A 22,450-nucleotide genomic window follows, 5' to 3' on the forward strand; every position below is an offset into this window, starting at 1 on the left:
CGTGGCTCCATTTTCTTGAGAAGTGAGGGTGAAACCGTCTACCAACAGTCAGGGATTGGGAGAAGATTTAAGAGCTGCAAAGTGAGCTGAACGGAGAAATGGAGATGCTACTCTTAGCAAGGGTCTATCCAGGGGAGGTTAAGACTGTGAGTATCAAGCAGCTGGCATTCAGGCCACCTGGTCTCCTCCAGTATTTCCAGTTTAGAGCAAATTCCCGTTCTCACCTTGGATCAGAACAAGAGTCATGTGTATTGTCTTCTGCTTGATTTATTCCCACTTTCTTTTCGAACCTAATTTGTTGATCCATCTGGAATGTATTTTATATATTGCACGAAATAGAAATCTCACTGTAGTTCTTTACGGTTTTCTTAGAACAATTAGTTGACCAGTCAGAACTTTCCCCAGTGATTTAAAGTATCACTTTCCTAGCATGTTCGATTATTTTATATCCTGGCACATGCTGAGCGGCTCCCCACTCTATTTCCGAGTCACAGCCTCTTATTCTGACACTATCTCTCTGTTGTGTTCATGTAACATGTTTTAATAGTTGACAGAACAAGTCCCTTTCTTTTACTATTCTTCTTTTGCGAGGTTTTCTGGGCTTTCACTACCCTGTTGTTTTTCCAGAACACTGGAAAAAGTTTAAAAAACTTCAAAAACGTTCCATCAGAATTTTTATTCCAGTTGTATTCTTCACTTCTCTGAGGGACAAACGACACCTTTTTATAATGAGCCCTCCCACCAGTAATGCTGTACAAATCACCATTTATTAATGCTTCTTTTTATGTCCCTTAGTCAGAAATATGTTTTTAAAATTCCTTACAAATTACATTTCTAGGACTTTATTGCTTTTCTTCATATTATTTTTGACTCTATTAAAAAGTATCTCTTATGAAATCTATCACAGACAAAAGTACAGGTAATGAACATATAGTTTATGAAATGAACACACATGTACCAACTATCCCCTCTAAGAAACAAAACATCACTGCATCACTGAAGTGCCCTGTGTGTTCTATACTGCTGACTTCTCTCTCCCCATCAAAACAAAAACAAAACAAAAAATATCCAAACAAACAAACAAACAAACAAAAAACACCCAGTCAGGTACTAGCCAGGTTTTATGCTAATCCTTCTATTTTTATTTGGAGTTATAAATATATGCATCTATCCCAAGATATCATTTTGCTTCCTCTGGCTTCATGACATACATATGAAAGTAAGTCTTTGTAATAAATGATTTGCATTTGTCACTCAATATTGTTTTGATATTCATATCAGTTGATACAGGTAGTTGTATTTCATTCATCTTATGAATATAGTCTTATTTATTTTGTCATTCTGTAGATGGTGAGATGTCCTGTAGATGGATGATAGGGCTTTTTCTCAGAAGAGCTATCTTATGACATAGTACCTATGAATATTTTTGTATGTTCAGTTGAACATTTTTAAGAGTTCACTCAGGTATACCCAGGAGTAGGATAGATAGACTAAGGGTATAAATGTCTTCAGCTTTACTGAGTGAAGTCAAATTGTTTTCCAAAGTGGCAGTAGCGATTTATAGTCTCTCCAGCAATGTTTTGAAAGGCCCTCCTTCTCTAAATCCTTACTAACACTTAGTAATGCCAGATTTAAAAATTCTAGACCATCTAGCAAACATGAAATAATACTTCATTGAGGATTTATTTGCTTTTAGCTATTTACTAAAGAGGCTGAGCACCTTTAATGCTTATTGACCATTACTGTCCTTTTCTTATTGATTTGTAGAGGTTCTTTGTATATTCTTGTTACTGATCCTTTTATTGGATACATGTGTTATAAAAATCCTCTCTTGGTTTGTCTGTTTTCCATTTCTCTTTATGTTACCCTTGGATAAAAATTAGTTCTTAGTTTTAATGTAGTCAATTTTATCAGATCTTTTCTGAAGAAGAGAAAGACTTAGGGACTTAATTGTAGCAATAATTTCAAAATGTGTACATATATACATGCTGTTGTACATCTTGAATATATACAATTTTACTTATCAAATATACCTCAATAAAGCTGGGAAAAAAAGACAGACTTAGATGCTGTTGGTGCCACACCCATACAGGAATGCTTACTGCAAAATGTTTGTTACTCTACTTGAAGGCTGTGAAAGCAAACTTGTCTCCACATAGGGCAAGCGAGAACTCTCAGAGAGTTAATGCCCCTAAAACAATCTTCAAGCAATGGAAGATACGAAATTCATAGATGAATATCGTAGTGTCCTCACTACTTGACTGGATTAACTCTGAGACATATTCTATTAATACTTTCCAAACTACCTCCAATGAAAGTGATTATTATTGTGTTGTAGTTGTTTCCAACCCACGGTGGACCAATATTACCATAAAATACAAAACCACAAAAGAATAGCAAAATTAAAAAGTAAAGGTAAAATTTAAAAACAGAAAAATGGAAGCCTCTCCTTTTGAAATACTTAACCTCTATTTCTGTAATTATCTTGTCACAGACCAGGAAGAGCTTCTAATTCACTGCTGGTCCCTGGACCACACTTGGAGTGGCACTATTCTAAAACCCAGTTATTCACAAGGTAATTTTTTTAAGTTTATTTTTTAATATAATTTATTGTCAAATTGGCTTACATACGACACCCAGTGCTCATCCCAACAAGTGCCCTCCTCAATGCCCATCACCCATTTTCCCTCTCACTCTCTGCCCCCATCCACCTTCAGTTTGTTCTCTGTATTTAAGGTCTCTTGTGGTTTGCCCCCCCTCTCTGTTTGTAACTACTTTTCCCCCTTTCCTTCCTCCATGGTCTTCTGTTAAGTTTCTCAAGATCCACATATGAGTGAAAACATATGGTATCTGTCCTTCTCTAACTGACTCATTTCACTCAGCACAATACCTTCCAGTTCCATCCACATTGCTGCAAATGGCAGGATTTCATTCTTTCTCATTGACAAGAAGTATTCCATTGCATATAAAACCACATCTTCTTTATCCATTCATCAGTTGATGGACATTTAGACTCTTTCCATAATTTGGCTATTGTTGAAAGTGCTGCTATAAACACTGGGCTACATGCATCAACACTCCTGTATCCCTTGGGTAAATTCCTAGTAGTGCTATTGCTGAGTCGTAGGGTACTTCTATTTTTAATTTTTTGAGGAACCTCCACACTGTCTTCCAAAGTGGCTACACCAGTTTGGATTCCCACCAACAGTGCAAGAGTGTTTCCATTTCTTCACATCCTCACCAGCATCTGTAGTGTCCTGATTTGTTCATTTTATCCACTCTGACCGATGTGAGGTGGTTTCTCAGTGTGGCTTTGATTTGTATTTTCCTGATAATGAGTGACGTTGAGCATCTTTTCATGTGTTGCTTGGCCATCTGGATTTCTTCTTTGGAAAAGTGTCTATTCATGTCTTCTGTCCATCTCTTCACTGGATTATTTGTTTTTCAGGTGTTGAGTGGCCAACTAATCTTTAACAAAGCAGGAAAGAGCATCCAATGGAAAAAAGACAGTCTCTTTAACAAATGGTGCTGGGAGAACTGGACAGCAACATGCAGAATGAAACTACATCACTTTCTTAGACCATACACAAAAATAAACTCAAAATGGATGAAAGACCTAAATGTGAGACAGGAAACCATCAAAACTTTAGAGGAGAAAGAAGGCAACAGCCTTTGTGGCCTCAACCGCAGCAATTTCTTGCTCAACACATCTCCAAAGGCAAGGAAATTAAAAGCAAAAATGAACTACTGGGACATCATCAAGATAAAAAGCTTCTGCACTGCAAAGGAAACAATCAACAAAACTAAAAGGCAATCGACAGAATGGGAAAAGATATTTGCAAATGACATATTGGATAAAGGGTTAGTATCCAAAATCTATAAAGAACTTACAAGGTACTTTTCTTGATAACACACCAATACCGGCTTCCTTCCCTTCCCTTCCCTTCCTCTCTTTGTTACCAGTGTGTCCTGAAGACACTGCATTTGAATCATTATCCTAAGGCCAGGTAAACCCGAACCAAAAAAATAAACTCTAACAAAAGAACTCTTCTTTAAGAAATACTTTCTCTTAGGTCATAGCAGTATTTTTTTTTAATTATCCTCAAATAATTTTAAAGTTAGGCCTTTTGTAAAATGTCTTCAACTCTTTGTAATTGTGTTTTCATGTATAGTGTGAGGCAGGGATCCAATTTCAATTCTTCTCCCTATTCTACCATGACTTAATGAAAAAGAATTTTTTTTTTTTTACTCAACTGATCTGCCATACTCCCTTTGCCTTCCATCAAATTTTCACATAGATATAAGTTCTGTTTTGTTCAGCTGTTCTCTTAGACTATACCTGTATCAATACCACATCTTCTCAATTAAGCAAAGATTTGTGTATCTTGATACCTAGTAGAGCAAGGCCTGCAACTTTGTACTTCATGTTCAGGACTGTCTTAGTCAATCTTGGCTTTTCTCTGCCATACACATTTTAGGATGACCTTGTACATTTTTGAAAAATGCCTTATTTCTGTAGTGGAACTGCATGAATTATAGATCAATTGGGAAATAAATTATGTCTTTCTAGGTCATGTCTTGATAATGGGTTTTCCCATCTATGAACATGCCATCTCTCTCATTTAGGTCTTCTTTGATATCTTCCAGTTCTTTATACATTTATATATACTCTATGTCTTGAAATCTTACATTAGGTTTATTCCTAAACACCCTGTATTTTTATTGCTATTATAAGTAGTATCTTTAAAAGCATACCACGTACTTATTGGGTAAATAGAAACACAATTGACTTTCTAATGTCAACTTCTTTGTCAAACATGTTACATTCTCTTCTTAATTCTAATAATTTGTGTACAAATTTCTGTGGGTTATCTATATAAATAATCATAGCATTGCAGTCAATAATAGTTTTGTTCTTTTACAATATTTTAACTCTATTTAATTTTCTTGTCTTCAGCCAGAGCCATCAATATAATACTTAATGGAGAGACTGGTAAGTATTTGTGTGCTTTCCAACATTAAAGAGAATGGTTTTATTATTTTATCCTCAAGTATGGTGTTTGTAGGTTTCTTAGTTTCCCTTTATCAGGGTAAGAAGATCCTTTTCGTTCCTGGTATACAAGGATATTTCCTTTTTATATCCTGCTGAGCTTTAACTGATGCTTTTCTGTATCTATTATAGTAATGACACATTTTTTGTACCTCTTAGTTAATGTAGTGAATTACATTAATGGATCTACAAATGTTGAACCAATATTGATTTCTTAAAATAAAACTAATATTTTCCTAGTCGTATACAGCAATGGATCGTCTGCTAATATTCTGTTTGGGGTATGTGCACTTAATTTTCCTTTTTCTCATAAGCTTGTGTGGTTTAGATACCAAGGTTACACTAGTATCAAGAAAAAGAAGAGGAAAGTGTTACTTCTTTCTTTTTTTTCTTGCTCTTTGAAAGTGTATATGTAAGATTGGAGATACCGGTGCCTTGAGTATTTGATTGCAATTGCAAGACCATTTGGAACTGGTGTTTTCTTTGCTGGAAAAGTTTAAACTATTGATTCTATTTCTCCATTTGCTGTAAAATTATATAAGTTTTGTGTGTGTCTTGAGTCAAAATTTGAAGTTCATATTTTGTTAAGAATTTTTCCATATCCCACAAATGGTAAAATTTATCAGTATAAAAGGGTATTTATATTTAGTATCCTCATTTTATCCTTTTGTGAAACAGCCACTACACAAATGTATAAAACAAATATTCATCTCATTAACTTACTAATAATCAATTTCATACCCTCAATAGGTAACCTTCTTAACTTCATAACAATAATGAATCTTGTTTTTCATTATAATTTTTATTTCTTAAACATGTATCCCTAAGCACTATAGGGTTTATTATTAAATTAAAATTCTAAATACAGTAAATAGTATTAAACTCTTTTACAAAAATCAGTCTGAGAGACCTAACCTCTTTACATTATTGATTCAATTCCATGTGCATGTTCTAGCCCAGCATTTATTTATACATTCTGGCGAGAATGTGGATTAGTGTTTTATTCTGTTTTTAAATCTTTCTTCTTGCCATAATTCTCAGGGGATATTTGCTTTGAATTATCAGATCAGTCCCTTTTAATAAGAATGAAAGCATCTGTCCAATAATCTTTCTTTATGCAACCTTACAAGAGGTGGAATGAGATGGTTTGGTTTGGTGGGTCAAGATATGTTCTGCTAGTGGGGTGTCTGAGTGGCTCAGTTGGTTAAGCGTCCGACCTCGGCTCAGGTCATGATCTCGCAGTCCGTGAGTTCGAGTCCCATGTTGGGCTCTGTCCTGACAGCTCAGAGCCTGGAGCCTATTTCAGATTCTGTGTCTCCCTCTTTCTCTGACCCTCCCCTGTTCATGCTCTGTCTCTGTCTCAAAACTAAGTAAACGTTAAAAAAAAAAAAATTAAAAAAATGTGTTCTGCTAGTGATTATATGAGTACTGGTTTTAAATATTTCTAACCCAGAGGGAAAGGGAGGAATTTAGATACATCCATCTATCATTTGGCTAGCTAGGAGGTCTACCTGGTTGAAGGTGGGAAGGGGAAAGTTTGAGAAGGAAAATAACCAGGCCATAGAACATCTTTTCAGAGAGAGAGAGAGAGAGAGAGAGAGAGAGAGAACTTTTTTGGTATTTTTAAAGGCAGCTTTAAGTCATCTAGGACACTGCCCCTTCCTTGCACTGGAGCATCTCTTCCCAAAGCTAGCCTTTCATTAAATCCCCCTATTTTCCTTATTCACCACATGCAGGCTTGGAGTGAGAGCTCTCATTCTCTGCAGTGTAGACTGACATATAAAGAGGCCATCTCCTGCTCTCCAATCCCACACTCCATCCACCAGCTACATAGCCCAGCCTTGCCTTCAGCCTGGTCAGCCAGAGTTTGAGGATATTAATGCAGGTTGGACCTGTAAGTCTATCCCCTTGGGCCCCCAAGGGTGAGGAAGGGGTTTCTTTCGATGGTTACAGCTCAGTCATCTTTTCCCTATTTACACCCGCTTCTTCCAACAGTGCGTTCATTCCTTCCTTCCAACGTGGGTATGGCATCATCTTCTAGTTCTCAGGGCAGGTTTAAAGGTGTTCTTCTCCAACAGAAAGACAAATAAAGAAACTGATCCCATTCACAATTGCACCAAGAAGCATAAAATACCTAGGAATAAATCTAACCAAAGATGTAAAAGATCTGTATGCTGAAAACTATAGAAAGCTTATGAAGGAAATTGAAGAAGATATAAAGAAATGGAAAAACATTCCGTGTTCATGGATTGGAAGAATAAATATTGTCAAAATGTCAATACTACCCAAAGCTATCACCTACACATTCAATGCAATCCCAATCAAAATTGCACCAGCATTCTTCTCGAAACTAGAACAAGCAACCCTAAAATTCATGTGGAACCACAAAAGGCCCCGAATAGCCAAAGTAATTTTGAAGAAGAAGACCAAAGCAGGAGGCATCACAATCCCAGACTTTAGCCTCTACTACAAAGCTGTAATCATCAAGACAGCATGGTATTGGCACAAAAACAGACACATAGACCAATGGAATAGAACAGAAACCCCAGAACTAGACCCACAAACGTATGACTAACTAATCTTTGACAAAGCAGGAAAGAACATCCAATGGAAAAAAGACAGTCTCTTTAACAAATGGTGTGGGGAGAACTGGACAGCAACATGCAGAAGAGTGAAACTAGGCCACTTTCTTACACCATTCACAAAAATAAACTCAAAATGGATGAAGGACGTGAATGAGACAGGAAACCATCAAAACCCTAGAGGAGAAAGCAGGGAAAAAAACCTCTCTGACCTCAGCCGCAGCAATTTCTTACTTGACACATCTCCAAAGGCAAGGGAATTAAAAGCAAAAATGAACTATTGGGACCTCATGAAGATAAAAAGCTTCTGCACAGCAAAGGAAACAATCAACAAAACTAAAAGGCAACCGACGGAATGGGAAAAGATATTTGCAAATGACATATCAGACAAAGGGCTAGTATCCAAAATCTATAAAGAACTCACCAAACTCCACGCCCAAAAACATAATCCAGTGAAGAAATGGGCGGAAGACATGAATAGGCATTTCTCTAAAGAAGACATCCAGGGCACCTGGGTGGCGCAGTCGGTTAAGCGTCCGACTTCAGCCAGGTCACGATCTCGCGGTCCGTGAGTTCGAGCCCCGCGTCAGGCTCTGGGCTGATGGCTCGGAGCCTGGAGCCTGTTTCCGATTCTGTGTCTCCCTCTCTCTCTGCCCCTCCCCGTTCATGCTCTGTCTCTCTCTGTCCCAAAAATAAATAAAAAACGTTGAAAAAAAATTTAAAAAAAAAAAAAAAAAAAAGACATCCAGATGGCCAACAGGTACATGAAAAGATGCTCAACGTCACTCCTCATCAGGAAATACAAATCAAAACCACACTCAGATATCACCTCATGCCAGTCAGAGTGGCTAAAATGAACAAATCAGGAGACTATAGATGCTGGTAAGGATGTGGAGAAACGGGAACCCTCTTGCACTGTTGGTGGGAATGCAAATTGGTGCAGCCACTCTGGAAAACAGTGTGGAGGTTCCTCAAAAAATTAAAAATAGACCTACCCTATGACCCAGCAATAGCACTGCTAGGAATTTATCCAAGGGATACAGGAGTACTGATGCACAGGGGCACTTGTACCCCAATGTTTATAGCAGCACTCTCAACAATAGCCAAATTGTGGAAAGAGCCTAAATGTCCATCAACTGATGAATGGATAAAGAAATTGTGGTTTATATACACAATGGAGTACTACGTGGCAATGAGAAAGAATGAAATATGGCCCTTTGTAGCAATGTGGATGGAACTGGAGAATGTTATGCTAAGTGAAATAAGCCATACAGAGAAAGACAGGTACCATATGGTTTCACTCTTATGTGGATCCTGAGAAACTTAACAGAAACCCATGGGGGAGGGGAAGAAAAAAAAGAAAAAAGAGGTTAGAGTGGAAGAGAGCCAAAGCATAAGAGACTGTTAAAAACTGAGAACAAACTGAGGGTTGATGGGGGGTGGGAGGGAGGGGAGGGTGGGTGATGGGTATTGAGGAGGGCACCTTTTGGGATAAGCACTGGGTGTTTTAATGAAGCCAATTTGACAATAAACTTCATATATCGAAAAAAAAATAAAGTTTACCAACTGTAAAAAAAAATAAATAAAGGTGTTCTTCTCTCATTTCTTTGGGAAGGTAGTTTAAGAATCAGACCACCACCTTTAATGGAAACTCTCACTTTCGTCCTGTAGACCCAAAAAAAAGCATCGCATCATGGCAAAGGCTGCAGGCTGAGGCAGACTGCCCAGGTTTGTGTCCTGTTCTTGCCATTTCTGGCTGTGTAACCTGGGGCAAGTTGCTTAACCTCTTTGCAGCTCAGTTTCCTTACTTTAAAGTAGGGATAAAATAGCACCTGCTTCATGGGTGTTGTGGCGCTTGAAAATATTCACACAGGTAAAGTGCTGAGCAAAGGGGCTGGCACAGAGGTAGTATTACTCTGTTTGCTCCTCCCCCTGGTCCCTCACATCCTGGAGAACACCAATTTACTTTTCTGCAGAATCAGGATTATTACTATTTTCCTTGGTGATTTTGCCTCCATTCTTCCCGAATCGTGTTACACAGCTAGTCATAAAAGCCATATCTTCCCATAACTTACTGAGTATATTAAATAGCTTTCGACAAGCACCTTCTGATTTCTATGGTAATTTTAAAATCTATCTTGTCTCTGAGGACTCGGGATTCATTCATCCAATAACTTATTTATTGCATGCCTATTCTCTACCTGGCACTGTTCTAGGTGCTTGAAAATACCCAGTAAACAGAAAAACAACAACAACAACAACAACAAAAAAAAAAACCCAGACTCCTCAGTGTGCATTCTAGTGAGAGAAGCCAGATACTAAAGTGTATGGTGAAATATGTAGTATGTTAAATGATAAATGCTAACGAGATATGTGAAGCAGAGAAGAGGGACAGAGTGTGGTGCAGGAGGCTTCCAGTTGTTCATAGAATAGTCAAGCAGGATCTCCCTGAAAAGAGACATTGACTGGAAACAGGTGAAGGAAGCAGCCCTGTTTGTTTAGGGGAAGATGATTCCAACGAGAAGAAACAGCACCTACAAAGGTGCTGAGGGGGGGACGCAGCTGGCATATTTGAGAACAATGACTGGATCTGTGTAATAAGGCCGAGGTAGAAGGAGATGGGGTCTGAGAGGCGGCCAGAAGTAGAAGTTGTGGCCACGTGGGGCCCTGTGAGCCACTGCAAGGACGTGGACTTTTAATCTCAGTGATGTGAGAAACCGATGGAGGGTTCTGAGCAGAGGGGTGAGGATATGATTTGCCTGGTGGTTTAACAAGACCGTTCTGTCTGCTAAGCTGAGAAAAGAGTGTAGGGGCTAGAGGGGAAGCTGAAAGATCATTGAAGGACTATTGCAATAGTCCAAGTTGGAGATCACAGTGGCTTGGAACACAGAGCTAGCAGTAGAGACTGTAAGCAATGGTCAAGTTCATGCTATTTACTGAAGGATGAGCCAAGAGAACGTGCTGATAGATGAGATGTGGGGAGTAAGCAGGGCTGCTGCTTTGCACAAAGCAAAGGGGTGCCAACCACAGAGAATCCATGCTGAAAGGTATTTAGGGCCTCAGGTGTGACAAAAGTGAACAATCAAAGCTTTTGACTCAAGCCACTAATAAAAGGCAGTTGCCATTAACTGAGATGGAGAAGACTGTGGGAAGAATGAGTTTGGGGGTGGATGAGGGATGATCAGGGGGTCAGCTCTAGACGTGTTTAATTCCAGAGACCGATTGGCAATCCAGCTGGACAGGCTGAACAGGCAGTTGCTAAATGACTCTGGAGGGCAGAGGAGAGGTACTGGAGATACCGATGGGGGAAATCAGTGTGTCGTCGGATTGTAAAGTCAAGATAATAGAGAAAACAGGGGGGAATCAGTGGGGATCAAGGGTCAACAAACTATGGCTATAGCCAAATGCAACCAGCTGCTTGTTTTATAAGTAAAATTTTATTGGAACACTGGCGCACACATATCCACCTCTACTGTCAGAGTGAGAAATCTGAGATGGAGGTTATAGAGGGAATATAGGTGATTCTAAAACGGCCCCCTGCCCATGACTAACAGAAATTTTGCAAAGATCCCCGCTTTGGTTTTCTTCTAGTTAACTCCCTCGATTAAAAATCTGCCTGCCATGTCTGATATTGGCCACACACCACCGAGTCTGTACTCTCGGCAGAAAGTAAGTTCGGTGCTTTACATACAGACCTTCACGTAGAACACCCTAAAGGGATTGATGGTATTACCACCCCCAATCCACGGACAGGGACACTGCAGTGCCCGATATGAAAGGAATTTAAGCAGAGCTGGGTAACAAAGTAGTGAACAGAGCCTGGATGTAGCCTGGATCCTTCTGGCTGGAAAGTATTTTCTGAATCAGCCCTTTTTTCCTTATTCCGGTAGATGTGGGTTCAGAACTGCTGCAAGGCAATCTCACTGCCTGTGAGTGGCAAAGCCAGGTCGTCTCAGCCCCACACTAAAGCTTTTTTTTTTTTTTTTTCCACACCACACCACTGCTCCACAGGTCACGATGTCCTTCCAATGAAGCGGACTTACTTTCTTTGGATTCAGCTGGGTCTCCCCTCCCGCCCCCACCACTCTCTCTCATCATGAAAAGACTTCTTGGAGAAAGATTCTTTTTCCGTCTTATCTTCTAATTCTGTGTTACTTTAGTCTTCTTTTTTCTTTATAATTCTTTAATGAGTCCACATATTCCTTTCCCACAATTTCATTTCTTCTTGTATCTAACAGCAAAGAACTTTCCATCCTTCTGACAGAGTTCTACAACAAAGGTTAATTACTTTATAATTTCATTCCCTTAAAAAAAACACACTAAAATTGCTAATTTTAACTGTGCTTCTTGTCAGTAAGTTCATGTAAATTCACTGTAATTAAACCAGATGTTTTCTTGTGCCTAAAAGTCAGGTGGTAATTTAAAGGAAATTTTCATTTCAACATAAAGGGGGACAGAGTGTAATCAAGGAAAGTTTTATACCCTCCTTTCCTCTTCTCCTTTCTTCTCCCCATTTTTCTATCTGGAAAGTGGGGCTGATAATTGTGAACTCTGTGGGTAGCCGTGTAAACAAATCATATAAGAGCTCCGAGCCCTGAAGAGTCAACAGAGGTTTCCTGTCCTGTTCACCTTATCTAGGTCTTTTATTTGTTTTGGGGGGGGCGGAGCTCTCCATTCCAGGTGCCATATTTATTGGTTAATTGGTTCATAAAGAGACTCAGAACTTAAGAAAAATCAAAATAATTTGAAAATGGTTTGAAGGCCACCAGAATCTGTTAAGTGCATCTGATGGAGACAAGACAGATTTCCTAGTATTGGTGAAGGAAAGATATTTTTTTCTGGGTAAATGTTTACATGTTGTCAAATATATCTTTTTAATGGAACTATACAGTGGTATGTTAGTAAATGTTTCACAACCAACTTTCCAAGAAAAACAAAAACACCAACAGGTCTGCCAATATCCATGGTGTACATTCCCCACCGTGACCAATTTGGAGCAATGAATATGATATCACAGAACTAGGAGGTGGAGACAGAGGCTAATGATTAGCTCTAGCAAGCCACTATGAGTTGGTTTTGAATACAGATAAAATACGTCACATATATCCTCTCCTTCTTAAACAGTGTATATAAACAAGATCCTGTGATATGGGGAAGAGGCATGGACTTTGATGTCAAATATTCATTCACTCACCAGACAGTCAATGAGCAACTTACTAGCTGTTTGGCAGGCAACAAATGTGTGTGTGTGTGTGTGTGTGTGTGTGTGTGTGTGTGTGTGTGTGTACATATGTGAAGACACACAGTATTTCAGATGATGATGAATGGCACAGAAAAAAATTAAGCACAGAGAGTGTTGGGGAGGTTTTGGTTAGGTTACAGGATTATCTAATAGATGGTCAGAGAAAAAATTATGGGTAAGATTTTGGGATGCATTTATTTGTTCTGCCACTTGTTGTGTGGCAACCTCAGACAGGTTCCTTGAACTCCCTGAACCATGATCATATCAATAAACACCTTCATCACAGGATTCGGCAACTCACTGTAGGAATGAAGGATATCAGCACAACACCTAGGTCAACACGAGCATTCAAAAACCACAATTGCATTTCTCCTTAACTTTTATACTATCTCAAGGCCATCTTTGTAAAACTCTAAAATGTACTGAGCTCTAATTAAACGATGTGTTCAGACTTGCTAAGATGTGCATAGCTTTATACCCTTCCACTAAATGACTCTGGACTGTTATTTATTGCCTTGCTGTTATTGCCTTTTATCCTTTTGTCACTTCCCTCTTCTAGATTTCATGTGCTGCATGTTGTTACTATACATGCACCTGTCCCTAGCAACATACAGCGTCCTTCTAGTTTCCGATGACCTGAGGAATGAGATAATGAGACGTCTACAAATGCACACAAAATACAGGCACTCATTCCCAAGACATGTCAGTCCTTCCTATAATGCAAGTACATTTACCATATTATATGAAATAATATATGTATTATGTGATTAATCATATTATATATAGATTATATTAATATAGTATGTACGTATTAATTATAATCAACTATATTTTATACACTTATTATAAATTATATGGGACCCTACAATTCCTTACTGCAAAGTAGGAGAAATAATACTGTTTGCTTGCTTTCTCACATTTGGTGTTAAGAGAAATGCATCTACATTGCTAGTGAAAATGTAAAATAACACAACTTCTGAGGAGGAGTATCCGTCAACATCTAACAAAACTGCATGTTTTTTTACCCTTTGACTCCAGCAAACCCACTTGCAGGAATTTACCATGAAAATACAACTCCACAAATACCAAAGTAAGTGCAAGGCTATTTGCTGTAGTATTACTTTTCATAGCAAGTAATGGGAATAACCTAAGTGTCCATAGGATGCTGCTTGAACAAACCATGTCATATGCACATAAAAGAGTCTCCTACAGCCATCAAAAAGAATAACACAAATCTGTACAAACAAATATGGAGTGATTTCCAGAGTATACTAAGTGAACAAAGCCACATGATGTGGAGCGCATCTGTTTTGCTATCTTTTACATAAAAATAAGAGAGGAATAATTTTTACCTTTTGTGCAAAATGAACTATAAGAAAACTATATCTGAAATGAATAAAAATGGTGGCCTTGGGGGTGTGGACATGAACAGTGTGAAAGAGAGATGGTGGCACTATCTCTGAGCATACACTTCTGCAGTTTTGACTTTTGAACCACGTGACTATTTTGACTTTAAAAAATAAAGTTAAATAAGAAGGATGGGGGGAAGCGAGCCTTAAAATGGAAACAAATGGGCCTCAAATTGATAATATAACCACAAAGAGAAAAGACGAAGCCTTTGAACACTGCATTTTGGCTGCTGAAGGAGAGAAAAGCTGAAAAGAAAATCTTTAACCTAATAAAGTTGCTTTCTTGTTTTTAGGGGGATTGGGACTGTACTTCTGAAACTGTTTTATATGTATTGTATGAAGAAGCAAATGAAGAAATGTGTGGATGTTGGGAACCAGAGTTCTCACAGTGGGAGGAAGGAGAGATCTGTATAGAATGAGGGTGAACACAGAGGAATGAATCCTGAGGTGATATGAATCAGTATGACTTTGTGATTTAAAACAGATAAATTATATTCCTCAGTTCTACCTACTTGAAAAGTCTAGAGGCGGTAACACCCCATCGATCACAGCTAAGATGTATATCTTAGTGCCAAAATACCACTCCCCACTGAAAGCAGCCAGAAATCCTTAGATAAGTGGTTGACTTCAGGTCTGGGGCAGAGATATTACAAGGGTGGTCTAGAATATTTTGTTATGCCAGAAGCAAGGAAGACTAATGAGAACATGTCAAAAGAACCTAGGAGCCAATCTGAAGGGACTCCCACTAGCCACAGATGAGACAACGTGAGCACCAAAGAGAATTATAAGTAGTGCTGGACTTTAATACAGAGTCAAAAAAAAAATGGGGGGGGAGGGGATTTCTGAGTCAGTAGGGATACTAAAAATGGGGAAGGAGATGGGGAGAGAAAACCCTTCTATAACGAAGAATGCTAATTAATACATGTAGAGGGAAGGACAGATTTAAAATTCACTCTTTTGGAAATACTAATGTAGTAACTGATTCAGGCGAGGATTGTCAGGGAGGCTAAGACCGCTGGGTGAAAAGTGTGTGGGGAACGGGGTAGTCAACAGACCTCACAGGACCACTACACAGATTGGCTGATTTACAAAGGGACAAGGACCACACTTACAGTAGAGGGACCTATGTATGTGAGCAAATGCAGCATGTCAGGGGCTTTCTGACATTATGTAAGTCTTGATATGATACAGTGAAAAGTATGCATCACCAACTCATGGGGCATTTTTGCCAAAAATGTCTCATTTTCTGACTCGTTACATAAAGTCATGCTTAGCATTATTGGAAATGTGAATATGGATTATTTGTTTACTTGATTATTTTTAAATTAGTGCTAAATTTCTAAGATGTCCTATAGTGTTGTGGCTATGTAGGAGAATGTCCTTACCCTTAGGTAATATATACTCTCAAAGACTTGAGAAATCAGATGTTGGGACTTCTGCAATTTACTTTTATTTTTTTATTTTTATTATTACTTAAATGTACTTATTTTTGAGAGTTCATGAGCAGGGGAGGTACAGAGAGACAGAGACAGAGACAGAGAGAGAGAGAGAGAGAGAGAGAGAGAGAGAGAGGACAGAGGATCCAAAGTGGGCTTTGTACTGATGGCAGTGAGCCCAATGAGGGGTTTGAACCCACGAAACATGAGATCATGACCTAAGCTGAAGTCGGATGCTCAACCAGCTGAGCCACCCAGACACCCCTGCAATTTACTTTTAAATACTTAAAAATATTATGTATTTTTATGTGTGATATCTCCATGTCAAACATACCATACATACATATGAATAAGAAAATGTAGCACAGTGTTAACAAATACTAGATCTAGGCAAAGGGTTCACAGGTCTTCTTTGTCCTACTCTTAATTTTTCCATAGCCTTGAAACACTGCAAAATAAAATCTCAGGTATAAGTCACCACGTACAATATACCTATTAGTGCCTAGCACAGGGTAGGTACTCAATAAATGGTAACCAAATTGAGGCCATCATCAAACTGATTTTATCTTTAAAGGCCTCATATATTCCATTTCATAATTGCAACTACTGTCTGGGGGAAGGCAGAGAAGCAAGCATTAAACAAGCGAGCCACAGTTTTATCTGAGTCATCTGTGGAAACAGGGAAAGTAAAGAACCCATTTGGTCTCCTACCTACTTCCTAACTGATGCAACAGGGCTCGGCAGCCATGGCTTCTTTCACAGCCGCAGATTACTTCATAGGCCCTCAAAGGCACTGGGGGGCTGAAATTACAAATTTTGCAAGTTCCCCGGAAGACAATTTTGAAGCACAGACAAAAGCAGCACGAATCCAGTCAGCTCAATCCGAGACGCTGCTCTTTGCTTCTGTGAGAGGGGTTTCACTTAATCAGCCAGAGCCATGATCTATCCGGTTTGTCCTTGAGGTGAATGAGCTCCCAGCAACGGAAAGAGTGCCTCTTTCCTCCTGAGGAGGAAGGGAACCTGATTCTGGCACATAGAGGGGCCTATGATCTTCTGAGGTCTTCCTTCAGCACAGTGGTTCCTGAGGTGGGGCCTCAGGATGGCTCCAAGACTGAGGACCGAGTCTTGGGTGTTGGTGTTTTTAATATGATAATGTCCACACGTCTCTGTAGAACAGGAATTGATGTTTTATTAATGGTGCTTAATTAAAGTTTAATTTCAAAGCATTGCTGCTCTCGAGTTATTTTGATAAAGGCTTTGTGATATTTTCCCCCACCCCTGGTGACAGGAAGGAGAAAGGGAGAGGTTGAGGCATGGCTTAAAGATGGGACTTGGGATTTCCTGTTGTAGATGTAGGTAATCCTCCGAAAGCAGCCTGAGGCATGAAGAGCATCCTGGAAAACATACCCTGAGCTGCTCCTGGGCCAAACCCTCTCATCCAGGTTGAGTCTTGAATTTTCAAGCTGAGTTTCAATGGTGGTGGCTCCTCCTTAACAACAACTTGCTCCTGAACCTCTCTTCCTGCCCTGGTTCTGCTTTTCAGATCAGGCACTGACCAGATCACCACTCCTTGAGAGTCTAGGTCATATTTTCACCAACCGACTGGGAGTGCGTGTCAAGAGTTCTAGAGAGGATTCCTAGGGCAGATTAACGGTCTCTCGGTTGCTTGTGCTTTGGGATCTTTTGTCAGACATATTTTTTTTTTTCTGTGACTTAATCCAAATGTGGCAGCCACATTCACTGGAAACCTACAATCTGCTGGACATTATTCCAGTTTCTTTATGTACCATTCCTTTCAATGAGCATAAAAAGCCATCAGGTGGCCACTACTTCTATCTCCATCTGACAGGTGAGGAAACCAAGGCACTGAGAGGGTAAGCAGCTCATCCCAGAGGTGGTCCTCCAGAGCTCACCTTCTGTTGCAGCTCATCCTTGTACCTGCTGGAGGAGGGGCTGTGCGTTTCTGAAACAACAGAGCCATCCAGGAAAGGGCCGGCAGCTTCACCTGGAGCCCAACCCAGGGCCGCAGATCCTGAGCTGCAGACAGAAGCCCAGAGGAGACGCCCACCCCTCCACTGGGGGTTGCATGAGAACGGGTTCACAGGAAGCATACACTCAGGTCACCGGACAAGGTTGGTCCAGGGGAGACTGTGTCCACAGTGGACTGAGATTCAATGCAAGGCAGGAAGGTGGGGGCAAGGCGACAGAGGCTGGGTCTCCGCTGCAGCTACTACCCAGAAAAGCAGTCTGCTGGGGTTGCAAAGAGTCGTTGCGATGATGAGTTTAAAAGGGGGGTCACAAAGGGTTTGCAAGTGGGTGGACTGTGTAAAATGTCCAGTTGTAAGATGGGACTTGGGGAAAGGAGAATTGGGGAACAAGATGTGCAGAGGCTGGTAGTTTCCTGTGTCTTTAGGGGACACTGCAGCTGAGGATGTGAGTCTGGACCCCAGCAGGGGCCACCACTCTGGGTCCTTGGCCTTGCTTATGTGAAACAAGAGTGCCAAGTGGGACTGCATGCAAGAGGCTCTGCCTAGAGGTCCTGAGGCCCACCTGGGTCAAGTGGAGGTAGCTGCCTCATGTGGCTGACAATGACAGGGCTCTGATCCCACTCCTTCTGACCCCTTTGTACCATCTTTGTGCCCATGGCCTTCTGTCTGCATGTGAAGACTGCCAACACTTCCCGAGATTTCCTTCCCAGTCGTCCCTCTGCATCCCAGCCCCAACCATGCTGGCTGCTCCCTTCCCTGAGCAGGGGCAAGAGTGATGCATGACCTGCCCTGCAGACGAGGTCACAGTCCCCTTTGTTGGATGTGGCTTAAAGCTCTACCAAGTGTGATTCCAAGGAACTAACTAAAGATGCCCCACAAGGCCAGAGACAGCTTGGCTGGAAGGAAAACTGAAACACAGCTGTTGAAAAGTGCTTTCTAGAGAAGTCCTAGAAGCAGCAAGTTCTGTACTCCCCTAAGTAAGGTAACTGTTGCAGTGGAGTTACATGCAAAATGCAGGGGGGGGGGGGTCAGGGAAGGAACACCCAAGTCAACTTGGGGCAGTCAGGGAAAGCTTCCTGGAGGAAGGAGAATGTTGAAGATGAACAGAGCCTGTCCCACAGACATGGAGGGATGGGACAGGACAGGACGGAACGACAGAGGGTGGGAAAAGTGCTGTGTTCTAGGAGTTACATGTGGCTCTGTGTTCCTGGAGTCTTGAGGTAAGAGGCATGTGGGGAGAGAAATCACACAGAGTCATTAGAACCTTGTGTGTGTGTGCGGCGGGGGGGGGGGGGGGGGGGTGATGGGGGGTGAAATGGAGGCTCCCAGGCTGACTTCGGGTCTTTATTTTGACTTGCTGGATGTAGTTCACTGAGATGAGGAACACAGAGTGAGAAATCAATACAGAAGGGGAGATTGGTTCATTTTTGGATACTTTGAATTTGTGATGCCTGTAGGACATCTGGGTGAGTACTTGGGTCTGGGTGGATCCAATGTGTGTGCGAAGTAACTTATATGCATTATTATTATTATTTTTTGTAACTCTTGGAGATTCTAGAGTTGTCTGACTCCCAGATTCAACGCACTTAATACAACTCAACAATTCCTCTCTGGAGGCACCAGTGTGGTTAAACACTGGACCTAGAAGGTGCCGTAAAGTGAGAAGAGGGATGGGGGTGCTGAAGGGTCAAAGCTGAGTGCACAGCTGTGTCTATGGAAACAGCACCCCCTGGAGTTGTGCAATGCACACTATGTGGGTCTTCATGGAAGACCTTGGAGAAGAGGCAGACATAGAGGAGGAAATGAAAGGAAAAACGAACAGGAAAACAAGCACCTCATCACTGATAGGCGTGGCCCCGTGACAGGTTCTGCACACCCCGCTCCCAAGGAGGCAGCCGCCCTCACTCACCGTCCTCCTCTGTTTGCACCACCAGCTCCTCACTCTCCACCCGGCCCTCGGGGTTGGACAGCAGGAGCCGCAGCCGGATGGTCATGAAGGGGCGCAGGCCTCGCAGGGTATAGTGGGACGAGGTCTGGATGACCTCTTCGGCCTCATACTGCTGCTGGTTGAACACGTACTGGTACTGCACCGTGAGGTTGTAGCTGTGACAGCGGGTCACCGCGTAGCCAAAGGGTTCCCACTGCAGGGTCAGCTGCCGGGCGCGGATGTCCACAATCTCCACGTTCTGCGGGCCGTGCACAGGGTCTGCAAGACACGCGTGCAAGACACAAGGGCTTTGAGAGTGTCAGGAAGCGGGCAGTGGGTGTCGTGCTAAAACGGGGGAATAGCCCTCTAAACTTATCTCAGCCACTGCCTGCATGATTTTTGCCACAGAGCGTGCAGTTTAATTAACATTTTTCTGTCAATCAAATTCTTTTTTTCTTACTTAAATGCATGCATCTAAAAGATAACACTTACCATACAGAATCGTTAACCGTCAAAAAAAAAAAAACACCACAAAATTGTTACATCCTTGAAGGTTCATCAGGGTACTCCCGAAAACCACCCTGGGTACCATCAACAGCACACACAACGCTCCAGGGATATACTAATTTGGACGGTTGCTGGAGTTCTGATCTGCCTTATATTTAATCCAGCCACATCCTCTTCCCTTGGGAAATCAGTCCCCTCTCTCCGGTTAACTGCACTGAGATGTACAGGCTGGAGATCCAGCCACATGCTCGGCACGCAGCACTCAATCTGTCCACATGGTCACAGGTACCGCTGACTTCTTGCCATTTCCCCTCTTTCCACTGACAACACAACTCATTATTTCCTAGGCTCCTATGACAGCCCTCGACCTCCTTTCTCTCCTCTCTACTTCTTTCCAAACAGGCCCCTCCAGAGACATCATTCTGCAAGCAAATACGGTCATGACTTCACACCCTAATGCTGTGTCCCACCCCATGCTTCCCCATATGGTCCCAGACCCCCATATATAACATTCGCTGTCATATTTTATTACAAATATTCTGTTTATACTTCATGCAGGCATTTTTGTAAAAAATGGTTTATAACAAATGAAACACTTAAAAAAATCCCCACATGTGCAGCTCATTTCATTCTATAAAGCTTAGGCATTTCTTACAACAGAAACATAGCTTCTTTTGTGATGAGCATCCCCATAAGTTCTTGTGTTGAATATCTTAGCTGGAAGTAGTTAAGCACAGACTAGAGATTTATTCAGTGTCTTCCCTCCACACTACTTTAGGACTTGACCAAATTCTGTAATTTCTTTGGGTCCATTTTTTATTTCATTTATAAAATGGTGATAGTAACAAGTAGCCACCCTTGCTGGTGGCTAGCGGGGGGTTAAATGAAATGTTGCTTGCAGAGCAGTTAGAATTGTACCTGGAACTTAATAACCACTCAAAATATGGTGGTTTTTCTTTTGCAGCAATAGGAACAGTGGGAAAAGAAAAAATAATAAGGATGCGTATTCTGTCTCTACTCTGAAAGTCTTCTAAGTGGTAGTGCTGGGCAGCATCCTTCTCCAAAAATGATGGATTCTATCATCTGTCCGGTCTTCTCAGAGCATTTAGGGGTAAGGTTGCCCCTGTGCCAATGTAGCAGTAAGAAAGAAGGCAGGACTCAATGAAAGCTGATTTCCTGGATCTGTCCCTGTGGGGAAAATGTCCTGTGACTTGTATCAGAGCCTTGCCAAGGAACATACTTCAAAGCGGTCTTCTTTTAAAAAGGATGCCCAGAAATGTCAGGGAGCCGGGAAAACCGGTCCGGACCTGCTCACGCACTGCTGGGGACAGTGAGCAGCCTGGCTCTGGAAAGACTGAGGAGTTCACGGTCACTCATGCAGCCCAATTATTCATGTTCACAGGTCCTTTGTGTAAAAGAGAGCCAGCGTTCCAAAAGCAAACGGGTGACTTTGAAAATGTGACATTGAACAAGCTGTTGCTGAGGGTCCATTGTGCTGAGCCCACACAGAATAGAAGGTGAAAGTGTGGTCCCCATAGTGCGGGGGGGCAGTTATGATCTGGTGTGGTCGCCTGGTTTAACAAGTCCTGATGGCATGAGAACAAATGTACAGGCACAGGGTGAGCAAAAAGCTACTTGCCGGGGAGGTCTGTGCATTCCCACCAGCCTGGCCCAGCCGGAGCCTTTCTGCAAGTCCAGATCCTGGAACTCTCCTGGCAGGGAGGCCCCCCAACCCTGCTTAGGACCGCAAGACACTCCTCCTCTGGGTGTGCCTTCAAAACGGATGCCACACCCCAGTCAGGTAATCGCTCTCACAGCTCTCTCACCTCATCTTAGAATGAGTACAGGATTAAGACCCTTTTAAATCCAAGACTCGTCCATTTTGTTAAACAACTTTAAATGTACCACAGCCCACGTTAAATATTTTTTGGAATCTCCAATGTGCCCCTGCAGCACAAATGAGACAATAAAAACAAAACACCTAGTTGATGGCCAGCAGCCATGGTGCTGGGTTCTATCACCTGCATCATCTTGTGACTCTGGAAGGGAGGGGCTGACTGCTGGCCCCACTTTACAGTGGAATAAACTGAGGCCAGAGAGGTCTAGGAATGTGTGCAGAGCAGCAACAAGACCAGCAAGTGGCAACGTGGGGTTGTGAACTTGTGTCTATCTGACCACATGCCTAGTGTGCAAAGTCAGAAGACGTGCACAACCAGGGGGGCTCTGGAAAGAGAGCGCAGGTGCTTTGTGTGCCCCCGAGGGAAATGGACCCTGCCTCTCCCACCTCTCTGGCTCTGAGGGTTGTCTTC

At 41.6% G+C, this 22,450-nt stretch overlaps 1 protein-coding gene and 1 long non-coding RNA gene across 13 annotated transcripts in view; one reads left to right on the top strand and one right to left on the bottom strand.

Annotated features, from left to right (window-relative positions):
• The window catches only part of PTPRT (protein tyrosine phosphatase receptor type T), a 1,077,107-nt gene that overhangs the window by 398,970 nt on the left and 655,687 nt on the right, over positions 1-22,450 (bottom strand). For all 12 annotated transcript variants that reach the window (XM_060618029.3, XM_060617982.3, XM_060618020.3 and 9 more), the window contains exon 8: positions 19,617-19,913. In XM_060618029.3, the coding sequence (XP_060474012.1) occupies positions 19,617-19,913 (297 nt within the window). The remainder of the gene's footprint in view (positions 1-19,616; positions 19,914-22,450) is intronic.
• On the top strand, positions 18,584-21,596 carry LOC132668883 (uncharacterized). The gene is made up of 3 exons (XR_009605827.3): positions 18,584-18,689; positions 19,075-19,173; positions 21,106-21,596. It is a non-coding gene; the product is annotated as an uncharacterized LOC132668883 (long non-coding RNA).

This window comes from Panthera onca, chromosome A3, assembly GCF_046562875.1.
Source record: "Panthera onca isolate mPanOnc1 chromosome A3, mPanOnc1 haplotype 2, whole genome shotgun sequence".
NCBI classification, from domain to species: domain Eukaryota; kingdom Metazoa; phylum Chordata; class Mammalia; order Carnivora; family Felidae; genus Panthera; species Panthera onca.